General features: G+C 39.8%; 1 protein-coding gene and 2 pseudogenes across 2 annotated transcripts; 2 read left to right on the plus strand and 1 right to left on the minus strand.

Moving 5' to 3' along the window:
- The first annotated feature begins 685 nt into the window (after window positions 1-685).
- Window positions 686-3,299, plus strand: LOC144531599 (tripartite motif-containing protein 16-like). The gene has a single exon (XM_078271837.1). It carries the CDS (start codon window positions 1,217-1,219, stop codon window positions 2,465-2,467), a length of 1,251 nt encoding a protein of 416 aa, XP_078127963.1. The 5' UTR covers window positions 686-1,216; the 3' UTR covers window positions 2,468-3,299.
- A 5,842-nt stretch (window positions 3,300-9,141) lies between these two features.
- LOC144531102 (tripartite motif-containing protein 16-like) lies at window positions 9,142-15,150 on the minus strand (annotated as a pseudogene). The gene is made up of 3 exons (XR_013503194.1): window positions 15,132-15,150; window positions 14,919-14,981; window positions 9,142-11,662 (listed from the first exon to the last, which is right to left on the minus strand). The product of XR_013503194.1 is annotated as a tripartite motif-containing protein 16-like (transcript).
- Window positions 15,151-16,441: 1,291 nt separating this feature from the next.
- On the plus strand, window positions 16,442-19,037 carry LOC144531101 (tripartite motif-containing protein 16-like; annotated as a pseudogene).
- Window positions 19,038-22,629: the final 3,592 nt, after the last annotated feature.

Genomic DNA, 22,629 nt, shown 5'->3' on the forward strand with positions numbered 1-22,629 from the left:
ATTCCCCTAAAAGAATCAGATGAAAGCCTTGTCTCAAGCAGACTAATTATGTCTGCTGCAGTTGCTTTGTACATGTGAAAACGGTCACGAAAGTTGATTTCATCAAAATCATTCAGTGGGTTGCTCCTGTCCATAACCATCTGTCTGGTCTAAATGGAGCTCTTTCATCATCATTAATATAGTCCAGGTAATCCATTTACCTCTATTGCTAAGGTCAATCTGGAAGCCAACATCAATTAATCTGAAGTTAAACCTGCCTCTGGCCAGGTTTAGTTTAAGCCTTTACTTAAATCTAGACTAGGTCTAATCAGACTTCTGGAAATCAGACTTTGTAATTCAGGACTAGGGAAAGTCTGAGACTATTTTAAACCATGTCTGAGAAATTCAATTTCAGTTAGTCCAGCTTAAATCTCCAATTTAGTCTATGATTAGTCTTAATCAGTGTCTGGGAAACCGCCCCATAAACTTTTATTCAACTTAATTACAGGACGACTCAGTCATTTAGTAAACTGGGGAGTCGTCTCCAGACCCTCTGATTCTAAGAAGACTTTACCTCCTAAAAGCTGAAGTCAGCAGAGTTTTTAAATGAGAAATGAGCTCTGTTGTTAAACACGTGTTGCTGCGTTCCTTATCACATACTTTTTCTTTTTACTTTTAGTACAAACTGCAGCTGCTCTTACAGAGTACGTACTGTTGCCTGCAGTACAGTCTGCAGACAGGCGGGACATCAAACTCTGATAACATCGCAGCTTGAACTTTGAGCCTCTTGCTCAGATATGCTGCACAGAGGATTGTGGGTCAGAAAAGCACGCTGGCTTGCAAACTGCAAAATGCAACCAGGTGCATTAGGACACATTTTTGGCATTCTCCATTTGACAAACTATGTATTGGGACATATTAAATCTTGTCCTGTCATAGTAATGGTAGTATGGGCATAGCAACACAGCCAGTATCTCTCTCAGAGCGCTCCTCTTCCAGGAATGAACAAAGCTTGATAACCCCTCCCCTCCTCTTCCTGCTCCCAAACACAGCCAGCTCCACTCTGTGCACATATTTCCTTGTTCCCTCCCCTTCAGAGCTACAGTTTGAAGAGGGGTGTAACCAACATGCTGGGGAAGTACAACAGCGTATCACTGCTGTTTTTACATCAGAGCTCAGACTAGTTTCAGTTCTCAGGAAGTGAGACTCAGACAGTTGTCACTGAGCGAGAGGTGAAATGGCGCAGAGAGGAATTCAGCTAGACCAGATAACCTTCTTTTGTTCCATCTGTGTGGATCTACTGAAGGATCCGATGACTATTCCCTGTGGACACAGCTACTGCATGAAGTGTATTAAAAGCCACTGGGATGAAGAGGATGTTAAGTACAGCTACAGCTGTCCTCAGTGCAGGAAGACGTTCACACTGAGGCCTGACCTGCTGAAAAGCACCATGTTACCAGATTTAGTGGAGGAGCTGAAGAAGACTGGACTCCAAGCTGCTCCTGCTGATCACTGCTATGCTGGAGCTAAAGATGTGGCCTGTGATTTCTGCACCGGGAGAAAACTCAAAGCACACAAGTCCTGTCTGCAATGTCTGGCTTCTTTCTGTGAGAATCACCTTCAACGTCATTACGATGTAGCTCAGTTAAAGAAACACAAGCTGGTGGAGCCGTCCAAGAAGCTCCAGGAGAACGTCTGCTCTCGTCATGATGAGGTGATGAAGATGTTCTGCCGGACTGATCAGCAGCTTATCTGTTATCTCTGCTCTGTGGAGGAACATAAAGGCCACGACGTGACAGCGGCCGTGTCAGAAGTCAGAGATAAACTACAGGACGTCCTGAGAGAGAAGTGGACAAACATCTCACTGACAGGGACTGAAGTGGACGTTTTACTGCGACAACCAGAGCCCAAGACCAGAGATGGATTCTTAAAATATTTACGGGAAATCACACTGGATCCAAACACAGTAAACACACAGCTGTTATTATCTGAGGGGAACAGGAAAGCAACAGTAATGAGTCAAAAACAGTTTTATTCTAGTCACCCAGACAGATTCACTAACTGGTATCAGGTCCTGAGTAGAGAGAGTCTGACTGGACGTTGTTACTGGGAGGTGAAGAGGAGAGGAGGAGGAGGAGTTTATGTAGCAGTTGCATACAAGAATATCAGCAGAGGAGGGGAGTCGAATGAATGTAGATTTGGACTAAATGAGAAATCTTGGGCGTTACATTATAACAACAACAGTTATACATTTTGGTCCAACAGAGTCCAAACTCATGTCTCAGGTCCTCTGTCCTCCAGAGTAGGAATGTACCTGGATCACAGTGCAGGTATTCTGGACTTCTACAGCGTCTCTGAAACCATGACTCTCCTCCACAGAGTCCAGACCACATTCACTCAGCCGCTCTATGCTGGACTAAGGTTTTATTGTTGTGGAGATTATCTTTATTATCCTGGAGCCTCTGCTGAGTTGTGTAAACTGAAATAGACAGAAGTCATTTAAGGGTTAAATTCTGGATTTTAACTCTTAACACTTAATTCTATTGTTTCGACGTTTTTCACGTGTTTACACGTTTTTGTTGCTTGTTCTTATTTTTTTTGCTTTTATCAACATTTTTTGTCACTTTTTTGACATTTAATTGCTTTTCTAAATGTTTTTGTAAATTAGTTTGACGTTTTTTTGCTTGTATCTACATTGTAGAAGTGATGAGATGTTTTAGTTTGTTGAGAAAACCATTCGGGGAGCCCCAGAAGCTCTCGATGTGCTCAGTTGAGATCTGTTATTTTACCTTTGATTGTTGAAACAGGACGATATGTTAAAAAAGCTCTTTACCGAGATGATGTGTAGATATTAGCTGTTGTTTGTTATTCATGTATTTCTCCACGTTATGTATCTGCGGGACAGGAAGATGTCTGTTAAATAGCGGTGTCTTGTAATCCCATGTGGGAACGGGCCAAATGTTTGGCGTGACGCAGAAATCAAATCAAACTAAAAGCGTATTTAGTTTCTCTTCCACTGCATGGCTCTGAAGAGAGAAAGCACCAGACCTCCTTTATCCTACACACTTTGTTCTCTTTGTGGACATTTGTAAAGAAATCTAGATTTACATTCATTTGTTTGGCGGACCAAATGTTATCATAATCAATAACTCCTTCTTCTCTTTGACATAGCTGAGATTCTGGTTCAAACTAAGTGATTTGTGTGGATGAAGTGAATGTGTTGATGAAATCATTGAACAAGAGTCTTTGAACAGACTTTCCTGATGGGATGTGTGAACAAACTGAAGCTTTACATGATGAATAAACTAACATCAACAAAGTCTTTTCTTCCTGTCTTCATTCCAGGGTTTCATACAAAGCTGACGGAGAAAATGTGAAACTGATATGAGAGTATAACCCTATAGTATAGCTATATAGAGCTATATAGAGTATAGCCCTTTTCCTCCTGAAACACCACAAAGTACAGTGTTCATGTTTAGAGTCAGTCAGTCTCTGTCCTTTCAACTTTCCTCACTAAAACGGCTCCTTCACACAGAAATGAGCAGAGTTTTCTATCACTTGTTCACAGCGTTTAAGTAGTGTGTGTTAGAGCATTTCAACAGTGTTGGGAGTAACGCGTTACAAAAGTAACGCAATTACAGTAATATATTCCTTTTTGCTTTAACGCAGTAATATAATGCATTACTAATACAATTTCGGTAATGTTATACCCGTTAAAATCTCAGTAACGCGAGTTACAAGGCATTTAACCCGACATTTAGTGAATTTACCAACACTGCGAAACATTTCGGCACAAAGAAAAGTCTGCGAGTGTTATTTCCTGGAAATGACTGCAGAGACGGATAAATTTCCGACATGGACATTATTTTCAGAAGTTTTTTACGCTGCGTTGAAGCGAGTTGTCCCGTCACTGTTCCTGTGGTCTGAGCCAGAACCAGAGACGGTAGGCTAGGGACATCTGTGTCCTGTCACTGTTCCCATGGTCAGAGCCAGAACCAGAGACGGTAGGCTAGGGACATTTGTGTCCTGTCAGTGCCGGCAGCAATGTGACCGAGCAACTGACCGATAACAACATGTCAGGAATTAATGTTTAGTCTTGCTTCACGTAATATTACATTTTATCAGCAGTGAAAAGTAACTATACTGTAGGCTACTTCGATTCAATTGTAAGGTGCTTTTAATTTAATCCTACTTATTAGGCTACTTCTAGTCCACCACAATACAGGGTCAAGTAGGCTATTGTACTTTTTACGTACATCTACTACTATTTTTTTTATAGCTTTAGTTACTTTGCAGCTTCAGATTAATAATACACAATAATATGAATAAATTCTGATGTATTAAAGTGGATAACGATGAGACTTTGTTGATCCGGTGGTGAAATTCACAAGCTACCTGCCAAGTCATACTTCCGCTTTTATTTTGGTGAAAGTAACTCAAAAGTAGTGTAAAGCATTACAATTCAGAGACAGTAATATTGTAACATAACTATTTACTCTCAAATGACAGTAACTAGTAATCCATTATGTATTACATTTTGGAAGTAACTTGCCCAACACTGCATTTCAATAGTGTATATAAGGGCGTTTAAGTTGTATGTTAAACGACTTTTAATAGTGTATGTGAGAGCATTTCAATAGCGTATAATCTATAGTGTTCTGGTTTCAGAATGATGACGACAATTGAAGAACAATTAGATATTTCCATGAAAACTATCATGTTTTTGCCAAATGACGTACAGATGTTAAGTCGTTCTATTATCTGAAATGTCTTGAAATGTAGTGCAAAGAGCTCCGGTATATGGGATAAAAATCTCCTTGGGAGAAATAGATTTAGAGTGAGCCCTGGATGTTTACAACATTGGCTCCGCCCCTGGGACATGAAGTACTCTGTCAGTACTTTGCACACACTTCTTATTAAGCGTCTTTATGAGTCATTTAGGTTGAACGTGTTTGTGAGGATGTCAGAAAGTGACAGCTCTGATTACGGAGCAGTTTGACGAGTTCATCTGAGTTAGATTTGACTAAACTGAGAGATGCCTGAAGAGGAAACTTCCTGATGACTGTTGTCTCTGCAGCCTGTGTGACTTGATGGTAACTCCACTTCTCTTGACAGGTTTATGGATGTTCTCACTCTGCAACCTGTATTTAGTGTCTGGGCTTCAGCGTCCTCCCAAAACATGTTTAATCACCGAGGAATACTCTGTGATTATAAAACAGAAAGATACTTTTTCAATTTACTTTGAATCTAAAACTAGAGCTGCAAAGATTAACAGATAAGTCGTCAACTATTAAGTTAATCATCAACTATTTTGATAATCAATGAATCAGTTTGAGTCATTTTTTATTAAAAAAAAGTAAAACTTCTCTAAATTGCAGCTTGTTAAATGTGAATACTTTCTGGTTCCTTCACTCCTCGAGGCTTTTTTCTGCATTTTGATGCTTTTTTAAAACGCTTTTGACGCATTCAAGGCTTTTGTTGACGGTTTTTGATACATTTTCAATGTTTTTCTTTCGGCTCCTCGGCGCTCGTGTTCGACGGCCCAGCACAGTAAGAAATAGACAAACTTAGTTATTGCCAACGACAACTTCTATATTTATATTATTATATTCATGTATAAACATATGATTAGTAAAGTAACTACCTACAGCAGTCAGATAAATGTAATACTGTAAAAAGTACAGTAACAAAAATATAAATATATGCAGTTTATGGGAACTTTATAAAACTATAAGGCTCTTCTAAAATAAGCAACTGACATTCACAATAAAAGCAGGGAAACAATATTGAAAGTTTTAACCAATGTAGAGCAGAAACAGATTAATAACACAAAAACAGTACGCTTGTAACTACTTTACATAGTTTTACTTTCTTTTGCATTCTTAAATTATTTATCAAATAATTTTCCAATTCTGAACGTTTTATTGTCTTTCTATATATCTTATGATTGCATTTTCTGTCTTTCTGACTGGCTGCTCAATAATCTCTCGAGGATAAATAAAGGTTGAATGAATGAATGTGTGTATATATATATATATATATATATATATATATATATATATATATACAGTGTAGACAGAAGTATAAATATTAATAAACTTTAGGTCAGATAATGAGCCTCAAAGATAAACTTTAGTTTTGTCTGAGTTTAACATCAGTTAATATTGTTTTTTTTCTGGCTTGATTCATAATGTGTTCCATTTACCTCGGAAAACGGAGCTGGGAATGACGTCACACCCGAGTTGAATGCGTTCCAAGTCGGATTTTCATTGTTTTCGTTAGCTCTAGCTCGGTTAGCCATTGTTAGCAATGCCAGTTGATAACAACGCATTGCCGCTAACTGTACTATTTAACGAATCATTAGAGTATTCAGTTTTGGCTTCATATCCAGGCGGTCAACTTCTCTTCAGTTACTCACAGTTCTTGACAAATGGTCACAAGCATTGGATAGAGGACAGACAGTTGACTGTGTATGTCTGGACTTTTCAAAAAGCCTTTGACACTGTTCCTCATAAAAGACTGCTATCAAAGTTAAAATCCTATTGTTTAGACAACAGAGTTATTTATTGGATACAGGATTTTTTGTACAAACGAAAACAACAGGTGGTAGTGAATGGTGCCGCCTCAGACTGGAAGCCGGTGACATTTGGGGTCCTACAGGGATCAGTCTTGGGCCCTGTTCTCTTTGTAATATATATAAACAACCTGCCAGATATGATACAGTCTGATGTTTACCTTTTTGCGGATGATACTAACATTTTCAGAATAATAACAAGTAACACAGACCGAGCCCATCTTCAAGAAGATCTAAGTAGCATGGGCAAATGGTGTGGCCAGTGGCTATTAAAGATGAATCCCGAAAAGTGTAAACATTTACATATTGGGAAAAAAAATGACACTGTAGCCAGTTATGTAGTTGGGGATATAGTGGTTAATCCAGTACAAGAGGAGAGGGACGTAGGTGTTGTGGTGGATGGTTCACTTGAATTCCACACACGTATTTCTGATAAAGTTAAAAAAGCTACATCTATGATTGCAATAATAAAAAGAACTTTTCAAAATGTATGCAAAGATATATTTTTACCTTTGTACAAATCCCTGGTAAGATCTCATCTTATGCAAGCTCCGTCTGGTGTCCATGTAAATTAAAATATGTAGAAAAAATTGAAAGGGTCCAGAGAAGAGCTACTAAATTAATTCCAGGAATGAAAAACATGTCTTATGAAGATAGTTAACGGAAATTAAGTTTACCGACTCTCATATATAGGAGATACAGAAGAGATATGATTCAGGTTTATAAGCTTGTGCAGGGAATATATGATGTAACAGTTGAGCCTATCTTTCAGTTTTGGAACAATAGGTACGAGACACGAGGGAATTCTTTAAAACGTTACCCGAGAACATGCCTGTCTGAAAAGAGAAAGACCTTTTTCACACTCCGTGCGGTAAGATCATGGAATGACCTTCCAGAAGAAGTTGTACCTTCCCCTTCTATCAATTCCTTTAAGAATAGACTGGATGCATTTTGCCTGTCAAAAGGTGTAATGTTTAATTATAAAGCTTGTCAGTAATTGTCAGTAATTCATGTATGTAATTTATTTATGAATTGTTAGAAAACTTCAATTATGAAATTAATGTTTTTTTATAAAATGTTAAAATGTGAATGTGCATATATGTATGTATATATATATATATATATATATATATATGTGTGTATATGGATATGTATGTATGTGTATATATATTTGTTTTGTGTCTTTTAGAGTCTGAGATAGAGGATTATATATCCTGTACCAGAAATCTTTTCAATAAATTGCACTGTATTTTGTGCATACAAACAGCGTTAACATGTCCACAGATAGAACATGGACAGCTCTGCGTGTACGACTGATTTAGTGAGACACAAATAACAAAGAAGTGCTTATAACTGTATGTTACTACAGTTTTCACTACTGTTGATACAGGGGCCGTCATGTTAGATTTTTACCACAGGGTACTCGGGGGTTGCCTGAGTTCCGAGTACAAATGGAACGCAACGCAGTACAAGATATAATTGGGTATCATCTGCATAGTAGTGAAAGTTTATGGAGTGTTTCCAAATATTATAACGGAAGAGGAAGCAATTAAATAAAGATCAAGTGAAAAGAATTGGTCCAAGGACAGAGCCTTGGGAAACTCCACGACTAACCAATGGTAACCATTTCAACATTTATGTCGCTTTTTTTTGCAACGTTTTAGTCGCTCTTTTCATTGTTTTTTCTGATTTTTCGTCACTTTTTCCAGTGTTTTTGTCACTTTGTATGGCGTTCCTGATGCTATTTTACGAGTTTTGTCGCTTTTTTCAAAGTTTTGGTCGTTTTTTTTAAGCTTTGAGGTTTTTCTTCATCATTGCTGTCGCTTTACTCTGTGTTTTTGATGCTTTTTCTGAAGTTTTTGTCACTTTTTCAACCTTTGTCACTTTTTTCAAAATTTGTCGCTTTTTTCATTGTGTAACTTGTAACTTTAGCGTGCATGAAGGATTCATCTAAAATATAAACAGTATAGATAGTATAATAAATATAGACATATATAGTCTGATTTATTTTTTCCCTGAAAGTAAACTCCTTTTTTTCATTCCCTTTTATTCCCTCTGCAGGTAAAATAACAGATTGAGCACATTGAGAGCTTCTGGGGCTCTCCAAATATTTTTCTCAACAACTAAAACATCTCATCACTTCTAAAACGTCAATACAAGCAAAAAAAACGTCAAATTAATTTACAAAAACATTTAGAAAAGCAAAAAAAGTGTCAAAAAAGTGACAAAAAAAAAGTACGTTGTTCTTTTGTAGATTACAGGGAACTTGTGTGTTGTAGCAGTGCTTTGCCATTGAGAATGAGGTAGCATGCTAGTGTTAGCATGCTAACGGTTGCGGTTAGCCAGATCGTTTCGGCTAGTGACGTAGAAAGCCGTGCAGATGTTGACCAGCTGACCCGGAGACTGAAGGCAGGACACATTCAGAAACCGTATCTCACTCAGAACAGCACGGATGGTTTTCTTTCAAAGTGTGTATGCGTGTGGAAGCACCAGAGACACAAAATAACGCCCAAAATCCCAGAAAAAGGGATTTGTTCATAATATGGGCACTTAAATGGAATTTAAATGAAACAAACAAGAACGTCGACAATTGTTTTTCAACTTTATTGTAGCTTTTTTTAAAACATTCATGGTGGGTTTTTAGACATTTTTTTTTTTTTATACTTTTTGTAGTTCGTTTTATGACATTTTGTGTCCATTACATGTCTCTGACAGACGTGCGTCTGTTATGTGTGTGTCTCTGTCTCTGCAGATCAAACCCTCCCAGCACAGCTGTGAACCTGCAGACACACCTGTCCGACCGTATATGGACTTAGCTCTGCAGGTAAAATAACAGATTGAGCACATTGAGAGCTTCTGGGGCTCTCCAAATATTTTTCTCAACAACTAAAACATCTCATCACTTCTAAAAACGTCAATACAAGCAAAAAAAAACCGTCAAATTAATTCACAAAAACATTTAGAAAAGCAAAAAAAGAGTGTCAAAAAAGAAAGTTTATAAAAAGTAAAAGAAAATAAGAAAAAGCAACAAACGTGTAAACACATGAAACATGTTGAAAACACGGACAAAAAAAACCTTGAAAAATGAAAGTCACAACAATCTCAGCAACAAACATGGAGACTAAATAAGTCAAAGAGTTAAAACACAGAATTTAACCCTTAAATGACTTCTGTCTATTTCAGTTTACACAACTCAGCAGAGACTCCAGTATAACCAACAAGCGCAAGTCCAGCATAGAGGGGCTGAGTGAATGTGGTCTGGACTCTGTGGAGGAGAGTCATGGTTTCAGAGACGCTGTAGAAGGACAGAATACCTGCACTGTGATCCAGGTACACTCCTACTCTGGAGGACCCAGGACCTGAGACGGGAGTTTGGACATCATTGGACCAAAATGTATAACTGTCGTTTTTACAATATAACGCCCAAGATTTGTCATTTCGTCCAAATCCACATTCATCCGACTTCCCTGCTCTGTTGATATTCTTGTATGCGACTGCTACATCAACTCCTCTCCCTCTCGTCTCCACCTCCCAGTAACAACGTCCAGTCAGACTCTCTCTACTCAGGACCTGCCACTATGTCAGTGAATCTGTGTGGGTGACTAGAATAAGACTGATGTTCACTCATTACTGTTGCTTTCCTGTTCCCCTCAGATAATAACAGCAGTGTGCTTGCTGTGTTTGGATCCAGTGTGATGTCATGTGAATATTTTAAGAATCCAGCTCTGGTCTTGGGCTCTGGTTGTGGCAGTAAAACGTCCACTTCAGTCCCTGTCAGTGAGACGTTTGTCCACTTCTCTCTCAGAACGTCCTGTAGTTTATCTCTGACTTCTGACACGGCCGCTGTCATGTCCTCAAAGCAGCTCAGAGGACGGATATGGATGCTGGATGTAGATTGGCTGAGTGGTGACAGTGAGGGGTAGTTGTGTAGAAACTGGTTGGGATCCTCTGTGTGTGAAAGCTTCTTCAGCTCAGCGTCTTTCCTCTTCAGCTCAGTGATCTCCTGCTCCAGCTTCTCCTGGAGCTCTTTGACTCGACTCACTTCACTTTTCTGCTGAGATCTGACCTGCTGCTTCACATCAGAGCTTCTTTTCTCCAGGAGACGGATCAGCTCAGTGAAGATCTTCTCGCTGTCCTCCACTGCTTTATCAGCAGAGAGATTGATGGCCTCCGCCTGCTGTTGAAGCAGCTTCACATCTTTCTCTCTGTCCTGGATTTTCTGCTGGATGTTTTGTTGACTCCCCTCGAGCTCTCTCTGCCTCTCAGCTCTCTCTGCTGCAGCTGAGACTTCCTCCTCAGAACAGAGATAACAGATAAGCTGCTGATCAGTACGGCAGAAAATCTTCATCACCTCATCATGACGAGAGCAGACGTTCTCTTGGAGCTTCTTGGACGGCTCCACCAGCTTGTGTTTCTTAAATGTCTCTGATTCATAATGAAACTGAAGGTGTTTCTCACAGAAAGAAGCCAGACAGATCAGACAGGACTTGTGTGCTTTGAGTTTTCTCCCGGTGCAGACATCACAGGCCACATCTTCAGCTCCAGCATAGCAGTGATCAGCAGGAGCAGCTTGGAGTCCAGTCTTCTTCAGCTCCTCCACTAAATCTGCTAACATGGTGTTTTTCAGCAGGACAGGCCTCGGTGTGAAGCTCTGTCTGCACTGAGGACAGCTGTAGCTATTCTTACGATCCTCTACATTCCAGTGGCTTTTAATACAGTTCATGCAGTAGCTGTGTCCACATGGAGTAGTCACCGGATACTTCAGTAGATCCAGACAGATGGAACAAGAGAAGGTTTCCCGGTCCAGCTGAACTCCTTTCTGCTCCATTTCACCTCTCGCTCAGTGACAACAACTGTCTGTCTGTCTCTGTCTGTGTGTGTCTCTGTCTCTGCAGATCAAACCCTCCCAGCACAGCTGTGAACCTGCAGACAAACCTGTCCGACCGTATATGGACTTCCCTCTGCAGGCTGTTAAATGTTCACGTGCGTTTACGTCTCGCAGCGTTACGTAACTTCGTCCTTTTCCTTCTGTGCTGGGAAACGACACTGTTCAATCTCTCTGCACATCTCCCTCAGGTGTGTTTCTCCAGATGACTCAGCGCTCGTCTGCTGAACATAAAAACAGGGTTTTACAGTCATTACCACTTCAGGGAAAGAGTCGTATATTTACAGACAGAACTAAAGAAAAATATATATTTATATCCATAATTTATCAGTATTTATTCTCCACCCTGACGACACCTTTAAGCATGTTTACACTGTTGACTGATCCTCTGCTCTTTTTACACTAGCCTTCAGATCTTCCTCTAAATCTTCCTTTAAAAATATTTCAATATTAAATAAACAGCCTGTTATAAATATGTACTACGCTATAAACTTATGCATTGTCAATACTAAGGGTGTCACGATTTCGATTCAACATCAAAATTAAGTCACAATCTTGAATTTCGAATAAAAAAAATGAAATTGCCGATACTGCCACGCCCCCACGTCATGTCCGGTCGGCTTGACGAGCGGGAAAAACACACGTGTCTAAATGCTGCGAAGAAATGCAGGAGACGCATCGACAGAACCCCCCCCTGAAGTCGCCGGTGTGAAAGTATTTTAGATTTCCATTGAGCATACGTACATGGCGGCAAAGAACGCAGCGCTGCCTGGAAGACGACATTGGGGGCTTAAACACCAAACACCGCTGTGCGTCTGCACTCAGCCAGAGCCCGTCTTTCTCTACACTGTCGGCAGACTTTTTTTTTCCTTTGACAGATTTTCAAGTTTCCAATTGACTGAAGATGTAAGTTATTGTTACATTATGTTGTTAATAAATGTTTTCAATTTGACAATTTAGTGTGGTACATTGCGAACAAAGGTCATATATGATATTACGACGTACATTTATTTGGAGAGAGAGAGATATTCATCGCCTTGATAATATTGCTGCGTTTCTTATTGCATAGCTGATAGATATGCAGATCGTTTAATACTACTTGAGCCACGTGCTTAGCTATTAAAGGTGTATTACACGGTTTTCTATGTTATGGATATGTGTTGTAATAGATGTGGCTTATTCTCAGTTTGTTACTGAGAAATGTTACATTTATGTTAATTATTACAGAGAAATGAATGTAATTCTTAGTATCGTTTCTTGTTATATGCTGGTCTCTGTATGGATGATATGATGTATAACAGCTGTATACTACTATCCCTGTATAGATGATATGATGTATAACAGCTGTATACTACTATCCCTGTATAGATGATATGATGTATAACAGCTGTATACTACTATCCCTGTATAGATGATATGATGTATAACAGCTGTATACTACTATCCCTGTATAGATGATATGATGTATAACAGCTGTATACTACTATCCCTGTATGGATGATATGATGTATAACAGCTGTATACTACTATCCCTGTATGGATGATATGATGTATAACAGCTGTATACTACTATCTCTGTATAGATGATATGATGTATAACAGCTGTATACTACTATCTCTGTATAGATGATATGATGTATAACAGCTGTATACTACTATCTCTGTATAGATGATATGATGTATAACAGCTGTATACTACTATCTCTGTATAGATGATATGATGTATAACAGCTGTATACTACTATCTCTGTATAGATGATATGATGTATAACAGCTGTATACTACTATCTCTGTATAGATGATATGATGTATAACAGCTGTATACTACTATCCCTGTATGGATGATATGATGTATAACAGCTGTATACTACTATCCCTGTATGGATGATATGATGTATAACAGCTGTATACTACTATCTCTGTATAGATGATATGATGTATAACAGCTGTATACTACTATCCCTGTATAGATGATATGATGTATAACAGCTGTATACTACTATCCCTGTATGGATGATATGATGTATAACAGCTGTATACTACTATCCCTGAATGGATGTGATATTATTTCTAGCTTTATTGTCAGTCTGGCTCAGGTTAAACTCTTTGTGAAACATGAACAAACACAAACAATGAACGCCCCAGAACTTTTTGTTATTCTGCAGTTTGACAGTCAGTTATAACGGAAAAAGAACGTAAATAAACTACTTTAACGTAGATTTTCTTTAGGGCTTTATTACGTGGTATCAGATCGGTGCATAAACTCCAGTACTTCCTGATACCGATACAAGCGTTTTAGGCAGTATCGGAGCATCTCTAGTTCATAGTAAGTCAGATGCTGATTAATGTGTGTTATTATTTGCTTATATTTCAGAACCACATCCAACTTCACATGTAGCGTCAAATACAACGTCATAGTTAACTTCATGTTGGAGTTGTACATAAATCTCCCTGGATCTCAAAGTCAGACATCTGTGGTTCCAGTTCTTACCGGACCCCCTACAGCGGGCCGGTGTTTCAGTAGCCAGTTTTTACAAGCCCATTGCCTAGATTTGTGTAATATAATAAACACTGGTACACTTTTTGAAACTATTTCAGCTTGTGTAGGCCTATCAATGCTTTCTGAACATATTGAACACACCTCTGCTCCTCAGCAATACAAGATGGTATTGCTGAGGAGTGATCTCATTTTCTACCATACATACATAAAAATAACATTACAGCATAGTATCTCATTCAACTCTTAGGGCTTAATAACATATGTGTACCGAGTCGACCGTTCTCTGGGGTCTGTTTTCATGCTAATCTAATGCTTCTCGAGCTACAAGAGACAAGCTACCGCAAACTGGTGGTTAGCTGCTAATGCTAGCCTTCGGGGCACATGGTAAATAGCTATTATATAGCGCTAACAAGGCTCAAAATATCACCACACTTCCACGGTAGCATAATGAGGGTCCCTACATGTATACCCAAGCATTGAGAACTTTGTAAGTGTACAGACAGTTTTATTTAAAAAAGATAGATTATAAAAACAGTAGCATTCATGTTTACATGAGGGCGCCATCTTGGAAAACAGGCATGAGCAGTAGAATCACGAACGCTGTGTTTGAGCTATGTTACTGGTTGTATGATGGTCGTCGATAGACTGCTCATGACTGGTTTTGTATCGTTGAAGTGTGGTGCCATTTTGAGCCTTGTTAGTGGTATAATACAGTGATTTTTCTACTCGGTAAACATATTATTAACCCCTAGGTTCATTTTGCGCCGGAATTGTCCTTTAATGTGCACATTACTAGCCAACAGGAGCGATTAGAATAGACTGGGAAGACCTTACTTGAATGATAATATATGTGAAAAACATGAGAAACTATGTTTTATACTTTCTAACAGTTTCAGTGGGCAAAGTTAAACAGCACGTGGGTTTGGGTGACTGCACAGATAACAACAAGAATATAACGTCTAACAAAGAGATACACATACCTGCAGACAATATCACATGAATGGCTTCTGGTCTCCGGTCTCCTACTGTCCGCTCCTCAGCTCCTAAACATGAAATAACAGAGTTTACACACTCAACATGCTAAACAGCTAGTTAATATCGTATTAACTTTGAGACAATATATATATTGAAGGATCACACAATTTTCAAAGAAAACAATAAAATAGCGCAGCAGCATTTTAAACGCGATCTACCTCAGCAGCACAAGACGGTGTTGTGAGGAGGACACGGAAGCTACGGCAACTTAAAAGGGACAATAGAGGCGGAGCAACAACATCTCCGCAGGAAACAATAGCAATATAATAAATTAATTAAACTTAATAAAATAACATTCACAAATACCCAACAAATAATCCAATGATGATTCAAATTAAATATAATATGAATTGGAGATTATAATTAATAAAGTTTATTTTTAACTACGTTACACCTCCTGAGTTGCCGTAGCTTCCGTGTCCTCCTCACAACATCGCGTGTAAAATGCTGCTGCGCTATTTTAATGTTTTCTTTAAAAATTGTTTTGTGACCCTTCAATATTTATTGTCTCAAAGTTAATACGATATTAACTAGCTGTTTTGTGCCGTTTTTACGGTTAAATATACGTGTTAACGCTGCTTTGTTTACCTCTGTTTCTTTTCGCGCCGTTTTCTTGCTGTTCCTGTGTGATGTAAATAACGGAGGCTCTACAGTCCATGTTGAGTGTGTAAACTCTGTTATTTCATGTTTAGGAGCTGAGGAGCGGACAGTAGGAGACCGGAGACCAGAAGCCATTCATGTGATATTGTCTGCAGGTATGTGTATCTCTTTGTTAGACGTTATATTCTTGTTGTTATCTGTGCAGTCACCCAAACCCACGTGCTGTTTAACTTTGCCCACTGAAACTGTTAGAAAGTTTTTCACATATATTATCATTCAAGTAAGGTTTTCCCAGTCTATTCTAATCGCTCCTGTTGGCTAGTAATGTGCACATTAAGAGTTGAATGAGATACTATGCTGTAATGTTATTTTTATGTATGTATGGTAGAAATGAGATCACTCTGAGACAATGCCATCTTGTATTGCTGAGGAGCTGAGTATTTGTTTATGTATGTATGGTAGAAAATGAGATCACTCTGAGACAATACCATCTTGTATTGCTGAGGAGCAGAGGAGCTGATAGTAGGAAACAGTAGACCAGAAGCCATTCATGTGATGTTGTCTTCTGCAGAGCAAATACATTTTAGAAAACCATCAGCTGAAGTTGTCTGTTTCCATACCCTGTCCACATCTGTTACAGTTGCGTGCTACATTTCATGGATCCATTTTGTCCTTATTATAAAAATGAAAACCAATAAACATATTTATTATAGGGTGGAGGATCAATACTGATAAATCATGGATATAAAGTATATATTTTTCTTTAATTCTGTCTGTAAATGTATGACACTTTCCCTGAAGTGGTAATGACTGTAAAACCCTGTTTTTATGTTCAGCAGACGAGTGCTGAGTCATCTTTACAACTGTGCTGGGAGGGTTTGATCTGCAGAGACGGAGACACACACAGGCAGAGACAGACAGACAGACAGTCGTTGTCACTGAGCGAGAGGTGAAATGGAGCAGAAAGGAGTTCAGCTGGACCTGGAAACCTTCTCTTGTTCCATCTGTCTGGATCTACTGAAGGATCCGGTGACTACTCCCTGTGGACACAGCTACTGCATGAACTGTATTAAAAGCCACTGGGATGAAGAGGATGTTAAGTACAGCTACAGCTGTCCTCAGTGCAGGATGACGTTCACACCGAGGCCTGTCCTGCTGAAAAACACCATGTTAGCAGTTTTAGTGGAGGAGCTGAAGAAGACTGGACTCCAAGCTGCTCCTGCTGATCACTGCTATGCTGGAGCTGAAGATGTGGCCTGTGATGTCTGCACCGGGAGAAAACTCAAAGCACACAAGTCCTGTCTTGTCTGTCTTGTCTCTTACTGTGAGAAACACCTTCAGCTTCATTACGATGTAGCTCAGTTAAAGAAACACAAGCTGGTGGAGCCGTCCAAGAAGCTCCAGGAGAACGTCTGCTCTCGTCATGATGAGGTGATGAAGATGTTCTGTCGTACTGATCAGCAGCTTATCTGTTATCTCTGCTCTGTGGACGAACATAAAGGCCACGACACAGTCTCAGCTGCAGCAGAGAGAGCTGAGAGGCAGAGAGAGCTCGAGGGGAGTCGACAAAACATCCAGCAGAGAATCCAGGACGGAGAGAAAGATGTGAAGCTGCTTCAACAGCAGGCGGAGGCCATCAATCTCTCTGCTGATAAAGCAGTGGAGGACAGCGAGAAGATCTTCACTGAGCTGATCCGTCTCCTGGAGAAAAGAAGCTCTGATGTGAAGCAGCAGGTCAGATCCCAGCAGAAAAGTGAAGTGAGTCGAGTCAAAGAGCTCCAGGAGAAGCTGGAGCAGGAGATCACTGAGCTGAAGAGGAAAGACGCTGAGCTGAAGAAGCTCTCACACACAGAGGATCACAACCAGTTTCTACACAACTACCCCTCACTGTCACCACTCAGCCAATCTACATCCAGCATCCATATCCGTCCTCTGTAGCTACTTTGAGGACGTGACAGCGGCCGTGTCAGAAGTCAGAGATAAACTACAGGACGTTCTGAGAGAGAAGTGGACAAACGTCTCACTGACAGGGACTGAAGTGGACGTTTTACTGCCACAACCAGAGCCCAAGACCAGAGCTGGATTCTTAAAATATTCACGTGAAATCACACTGGATCCAAACACAGCAAACACACAGCTGTTATTATCTGAGGGGAACAGGAAAGCAACAGTAATGAGTCAATATCAGTCTTATTCTAGTCACTCAGACAGATTCACTGACTGTTGGCAGGTCCTGAGTAGAGAGAGTCTGACTGGACGTTGTTACTGGGAGGTGGAGACGAGAGGAGGAGTTTCTGTAGCAGTCGCATACAAGAATATCAGCAGAGCAGGGAGGTTGGAGGAATATGGATTTGGACTAAAGAACAAATCTTGGGCATTAGATTATGACGGCAACGAATATACATTTTGTTGCAACAACGGCGAAATTCCTGTCTCAGGTCCTCTGTCCTCCAGAGTAGGAGTGTACCTGGATCACAGTGCAGGTATTCTGTCCTTCTACAGCGTCTCTGAAACCATGACTCTCCTCCACAGAGTCCAGACCACATTCACCCAGCCGCTCTGTGCTGGAATAAGGCTTTATTATATTTGTAGTAATGGATCCTCTGCTGAGTTGTGTAAACTGAAATAGACAGAAGTCATTTAAGGGTTAAATTCTGTGTTTTAACTCTTTGACTTATTTAGTCTCCATGTTTGTTGCTGAGAGCTGATCGTTGTGACTTTCTATTTTTGACGTTTTTTGTTGCTTTTTCTTTTTTTCTTGCTTTTATCAACATTTTTTGTCACTTTTTGACATTTGTTTTGCTTTTCTAAACGTTTTTGTAAATGAGTTTGATGTTTTTTTTGCTTGTATTGACGTTGTAGAAGTGATGAGATGTTTTAGTTTGTTGAGAAAACCATTCGGGGAGCCCCAGAAGCTCTCGATGTGCTCAGTTGAGATCTGTTATTTTACCTTTGATTGTTGAAACAGGACGACATGTTAAAAAAGATCTTTACCGAGATGATCTGTAGATATTAGTTGTTTGTTATTCATGTATTTCTCCACGTTATGTATCTGCGGGACAGGAAGATGTCTGTTAAATAGCGGTGTCTTGTAATCCCATGTGGAACGGGCCAAATGTTTGGCGTGACCCAGAAATCAAATCAAACTAAAAGCGTATTTAGTTTCTCCTCCACTGCATGGCTCTGAAGAGAGAAAGCACCAGACCTCCTTTATCCTACACACTTTGTTCTCTTTGTGGACATTTGTAAAGAAATCTAGATTTACATTCATTTGTTTGGCGGACCAAATGTTATCATAATCACTAACTCCTTCTTCTCTTTGACATAGCTGAGATTCAGGTTCTGTGTGGATGAAGTGAATGTGTTGATGAAATCATTGAACAAGAGTCTTTGAACAGACTTTCCTGATGGGATGTGTGAACAAACTGAAGCTTTACATGATGAATAAACTAACATCAACAAAGTCTTTTCTTCCTGTCTTCATTCCAGGGTTTCATACAAAGCTGACGGAGAAAATGTGAAACTGATATGAGAGTATAACTGAGGCCCTTTTCCTCCTGAAACACCACAAAGTACAGTGTTCATGTTTAGAGTCAGTCAGTCTCTGTCCTTTCAACTTTCCTCACTAAAACTGCTTCGTCACAGAGTAATGAGCAGAGTTTTCTATCACTTGCTTTTAACAGCCAACATTTCCTCTCTGCACTGAGTCAATAAATACTAAAACTAACTCTGTTTCATTAGTAGTTCCTCTTCCTCCCGGCCCTTAATATTACGTAACCGCATACATTGCCAAAAGCCACAAGGGCATAACTGCAAAGCATTATGGGTGATATTCCCCTCTGAAGTGACCATCGTTGTTCACTCGCTCCCTCTCCTGTTGCCCGGTCGTTTCTAAGGTCTGTCCTTTTTACATTTTGGAGCAGTGAACATTTACATTGCAAAAAGAAGGTTATGGGATGGGAATGATTGTTCCAGGTATTAGAGGAACAACAGAGCCGTGCAGAGACCTGTGAAGGGGCAGGGGCTCAAAGTTAAAAAGGGGCATATGGTACCCGATTTTAAACCACCACGGCGTTAGGCCTGTGTATAGCCACAGTATAGGCCATGATACTGATGATCATGTATTACAAAACTGTAAGCAAGGAGATATCAAAACCTGTCCTAGTATAAAGAACACACCACTACGTGTAAAACAATTAGTTGTTTTTTAACCCTTGTGTTTTCCTCAGGTCAAATTTGACCCGTTTTAAAAGCTTTTTTTATATCACAAATATGGGTTTCTTTCAACCAAATTGCCTCAAAATAACCTGGATGCATGCATGAATGTTGTATGGAACCCAGACACCATTCTTCACAGGTAAAATGAATCATTACTTCCATTGAATTTAGGTTTTTTTTATTTAATTTTATAGCATTTGACAAAAAACAATGTAAAACAGTGTTCTGACTAAACTTTGACATAAACCCGTCTGTGATCCACTCAAGATCCTCTCATCTTAACTATTAGTCAAAATAATTCATAATCTCTGCTTTTTTCAACTCAAACATCATCCATATTTACAACATCAATATCTGTTTTAATCTGACTAAAACAGAGCATCACACTGTTCACAATAAAAATGACAGTAGAAAACAAAATGGGAGAGTTTCAGCACCATAGACAGTCCCCTCTGCCCTTTCACGGAGCTTCTGCAGCTCTTCGTTCAATAAACTGTCTGTACACAAGTTCTCAATGCTTGGGTTAACATGTAGGGACCCTCATGATGCTACCGTAGAAGTTTGGTGATATTTTGAGCCTTTTTAGTGGTATAAATAGCGATTTGTTTTTACTTTCCCTGTGCCCCGAATACTAGCGTTGTAAGCTAACCAGCGGTCTGCGCTAGCTTCGTTGAAGCTCCAAACACATTGGATTAGCATGAAAACATGTCCCACAGAGAGACAGAGTGGCTACACATCTGTTAATAACCCCTAGGTTCGTCCTTTAAGCCTACGGTCAAACTGAAAAGGCTGAACGGCAGACGTGTTCATCTCGCTGTTACTGTACTGTCAATAGCCGGTACGTTGGGGTACAACCTATACACGTCACTACCCCAGAATGCATTGAGACGTAAATAACCATGGCGGCCTACGAGGGAACAGAATTTCTGCATTTTTTTAACAAAAACCAAAACATTTGGAGTGTTGTTGTACCACCTTTTTATAGCTGACGCCCACGTTAATCTTATAAGGCCAACATGTCGTACTAGTCGGGGTTCCTTTTAAGCAAAGCGGAACATTCATTACCTTACAAATGTAAAAGCTGTACATTTTCTTTATAGGGCAGACGTGAGATACAATCCAGGTGTCACACCGGTGATGGTGAGGCAACACAGGCAGCACCCAGATGCAAACAGCTGGGCAGCAGGGTGATTCCAGGGATTTATTGTAGAAATAGATCACAGGCAGCTTCAGGGAGATGGTAGGTACATACCCAAGTAACATTCAAATAACAGAAACAAAAGCACAAAACAAGATCAAAAGTATGGAAAACAAAGAATTCTATTATCAACAACTTTTCTCTTTTTCAAACATGATCAAATGAGCCAAATCAGCCCCAAATATAGTAATCACAGGCTTCTGTAGATATTATATTATCATTAGTATGTAATAAGCTATCAGATGATGGTATGAATAAACTTAATGTTATTTTTTAACAAAAGACAACAGCTGTGGACATACTGTAACTCTGCTGAGGAGATAACCACAGAGCTCCTAAAGCCAGTCAGCCTCAGTCATTTTCCTTTGGAGGGTAATCAAGTCATAATCAGCTTTAAGCCTGAAGGAGAACTTACCAGACAGTTTGGGGTCAGACGGGTTCCTCCTGAAGGCGTTCTTCTCAGAGTGGGACATCCTGAAGATGTAGAAGCCAACGACACCAAGAGAAAACATCAGCTTTAGAAACTGGGAAAATAGAACGTTAACACGTCCGGTATACTCACTGCAGCCGAACTGTCGCGCGCCAATGTGACGTCATGGGAGCGCCGAAACTATTTATACTCCCGCGTGGTGGTCGTGACACTAGTTGCAGTCTTCTCCTGAACAGAGGTGTCGCTAATGAGGAAAGGCTACCGACTTTACTGTTTCTACGGACTAGAAGAAGAAGAAAAAGGTAAACAACGGCAGAACTGGCAGCAGCATTGACGTCAATGCTTCGATTTGATTCGATGACCTACTTGGTCGGCTCAAGCCTTTCATTCGCCATAAAAGAACTCATCTTAACCCAGTAAGTTTACAAGAGAGACTTGCAGTCACTCTGAGAGTCCTGGCCTCCGGTTGCCCTCAAACACATCCATGCCTCCTGTTTCCGCTTTGTCGTGTGCTGCTAAAAAAAAATGGAGTGGTGCGCGACCTCTGGTTACATTGGCGTGCGACAGGTCGGCTGTGGCGACTGTAAAAAGGCCTTAAGAAGGATATAAATCTAGCCCTTTACTCACAGTGCGGCTGAAGTGAAGATACTGTCCTGAGTGGCTCAGCCAGAGCATCACTGTAGCAGCAAACTGCTGTCTGGAGTCACAGGCAAGTTGATCTATAGACATTAGAAAGAACATGAGTAAACCAGTGTTACATGTTAGCATGACCAGATTCAAAGCCTTCTATTAAGTGTCTGAGTGTGACCTGATGTAGTGCTCTGCTGACTTGCTGCAGGAGAGATGGCTGCTGCACACAAAAGCATCGTAAATCCTCTATATCAGCCAGTTTCAGGGATTATTCATAGAGTGCTTTTCATTATAAGATGCTTTAAAATAAGAAATAAGACATCTTACCTCACTAAAATCATACTAACATTACAGGTACAAGGTAACATTGAATCTTGGCAGTGGCACACAGAAACAGAGTTAGAGTGAGTGCAACATAAACATGAATGTAACAGCAGGCTAACATGAATCCAGAAATATCATAGTCAACTACTGAAAGTTAACATTTCTCTTCACTGTATATCCTATAGCCTATACTTCACCTACTAAGCAGGATCTTATGGCTCTGAAGTCTGCCCTAACTAAAAATACCAGTAAACAT

The sequence above is a fragment of the Sander vitreus genome, chromosome 16, assembly GCF_031162955.1.
Source record: "Sander vitreus isolate 19-12246 chromosome 16, sanVit1, whole genome shotgun sequence".
Lineage (NCBI taxonomy): Eukaryota > Metazoa > Chordata > Actinopteri > Perciformes > Percidae > Sander > Sander vitreus.

Bases quoted from the DNA above. Each gene is read 5' to 3' on its own strand.
- LOC144531599 (XM_078271837.1), top strand. From the start codon at position 1,217: ATGGCGCAGAGAGGAATTCAGCTAGACCAGATAACCTTCTTTTGTTCC.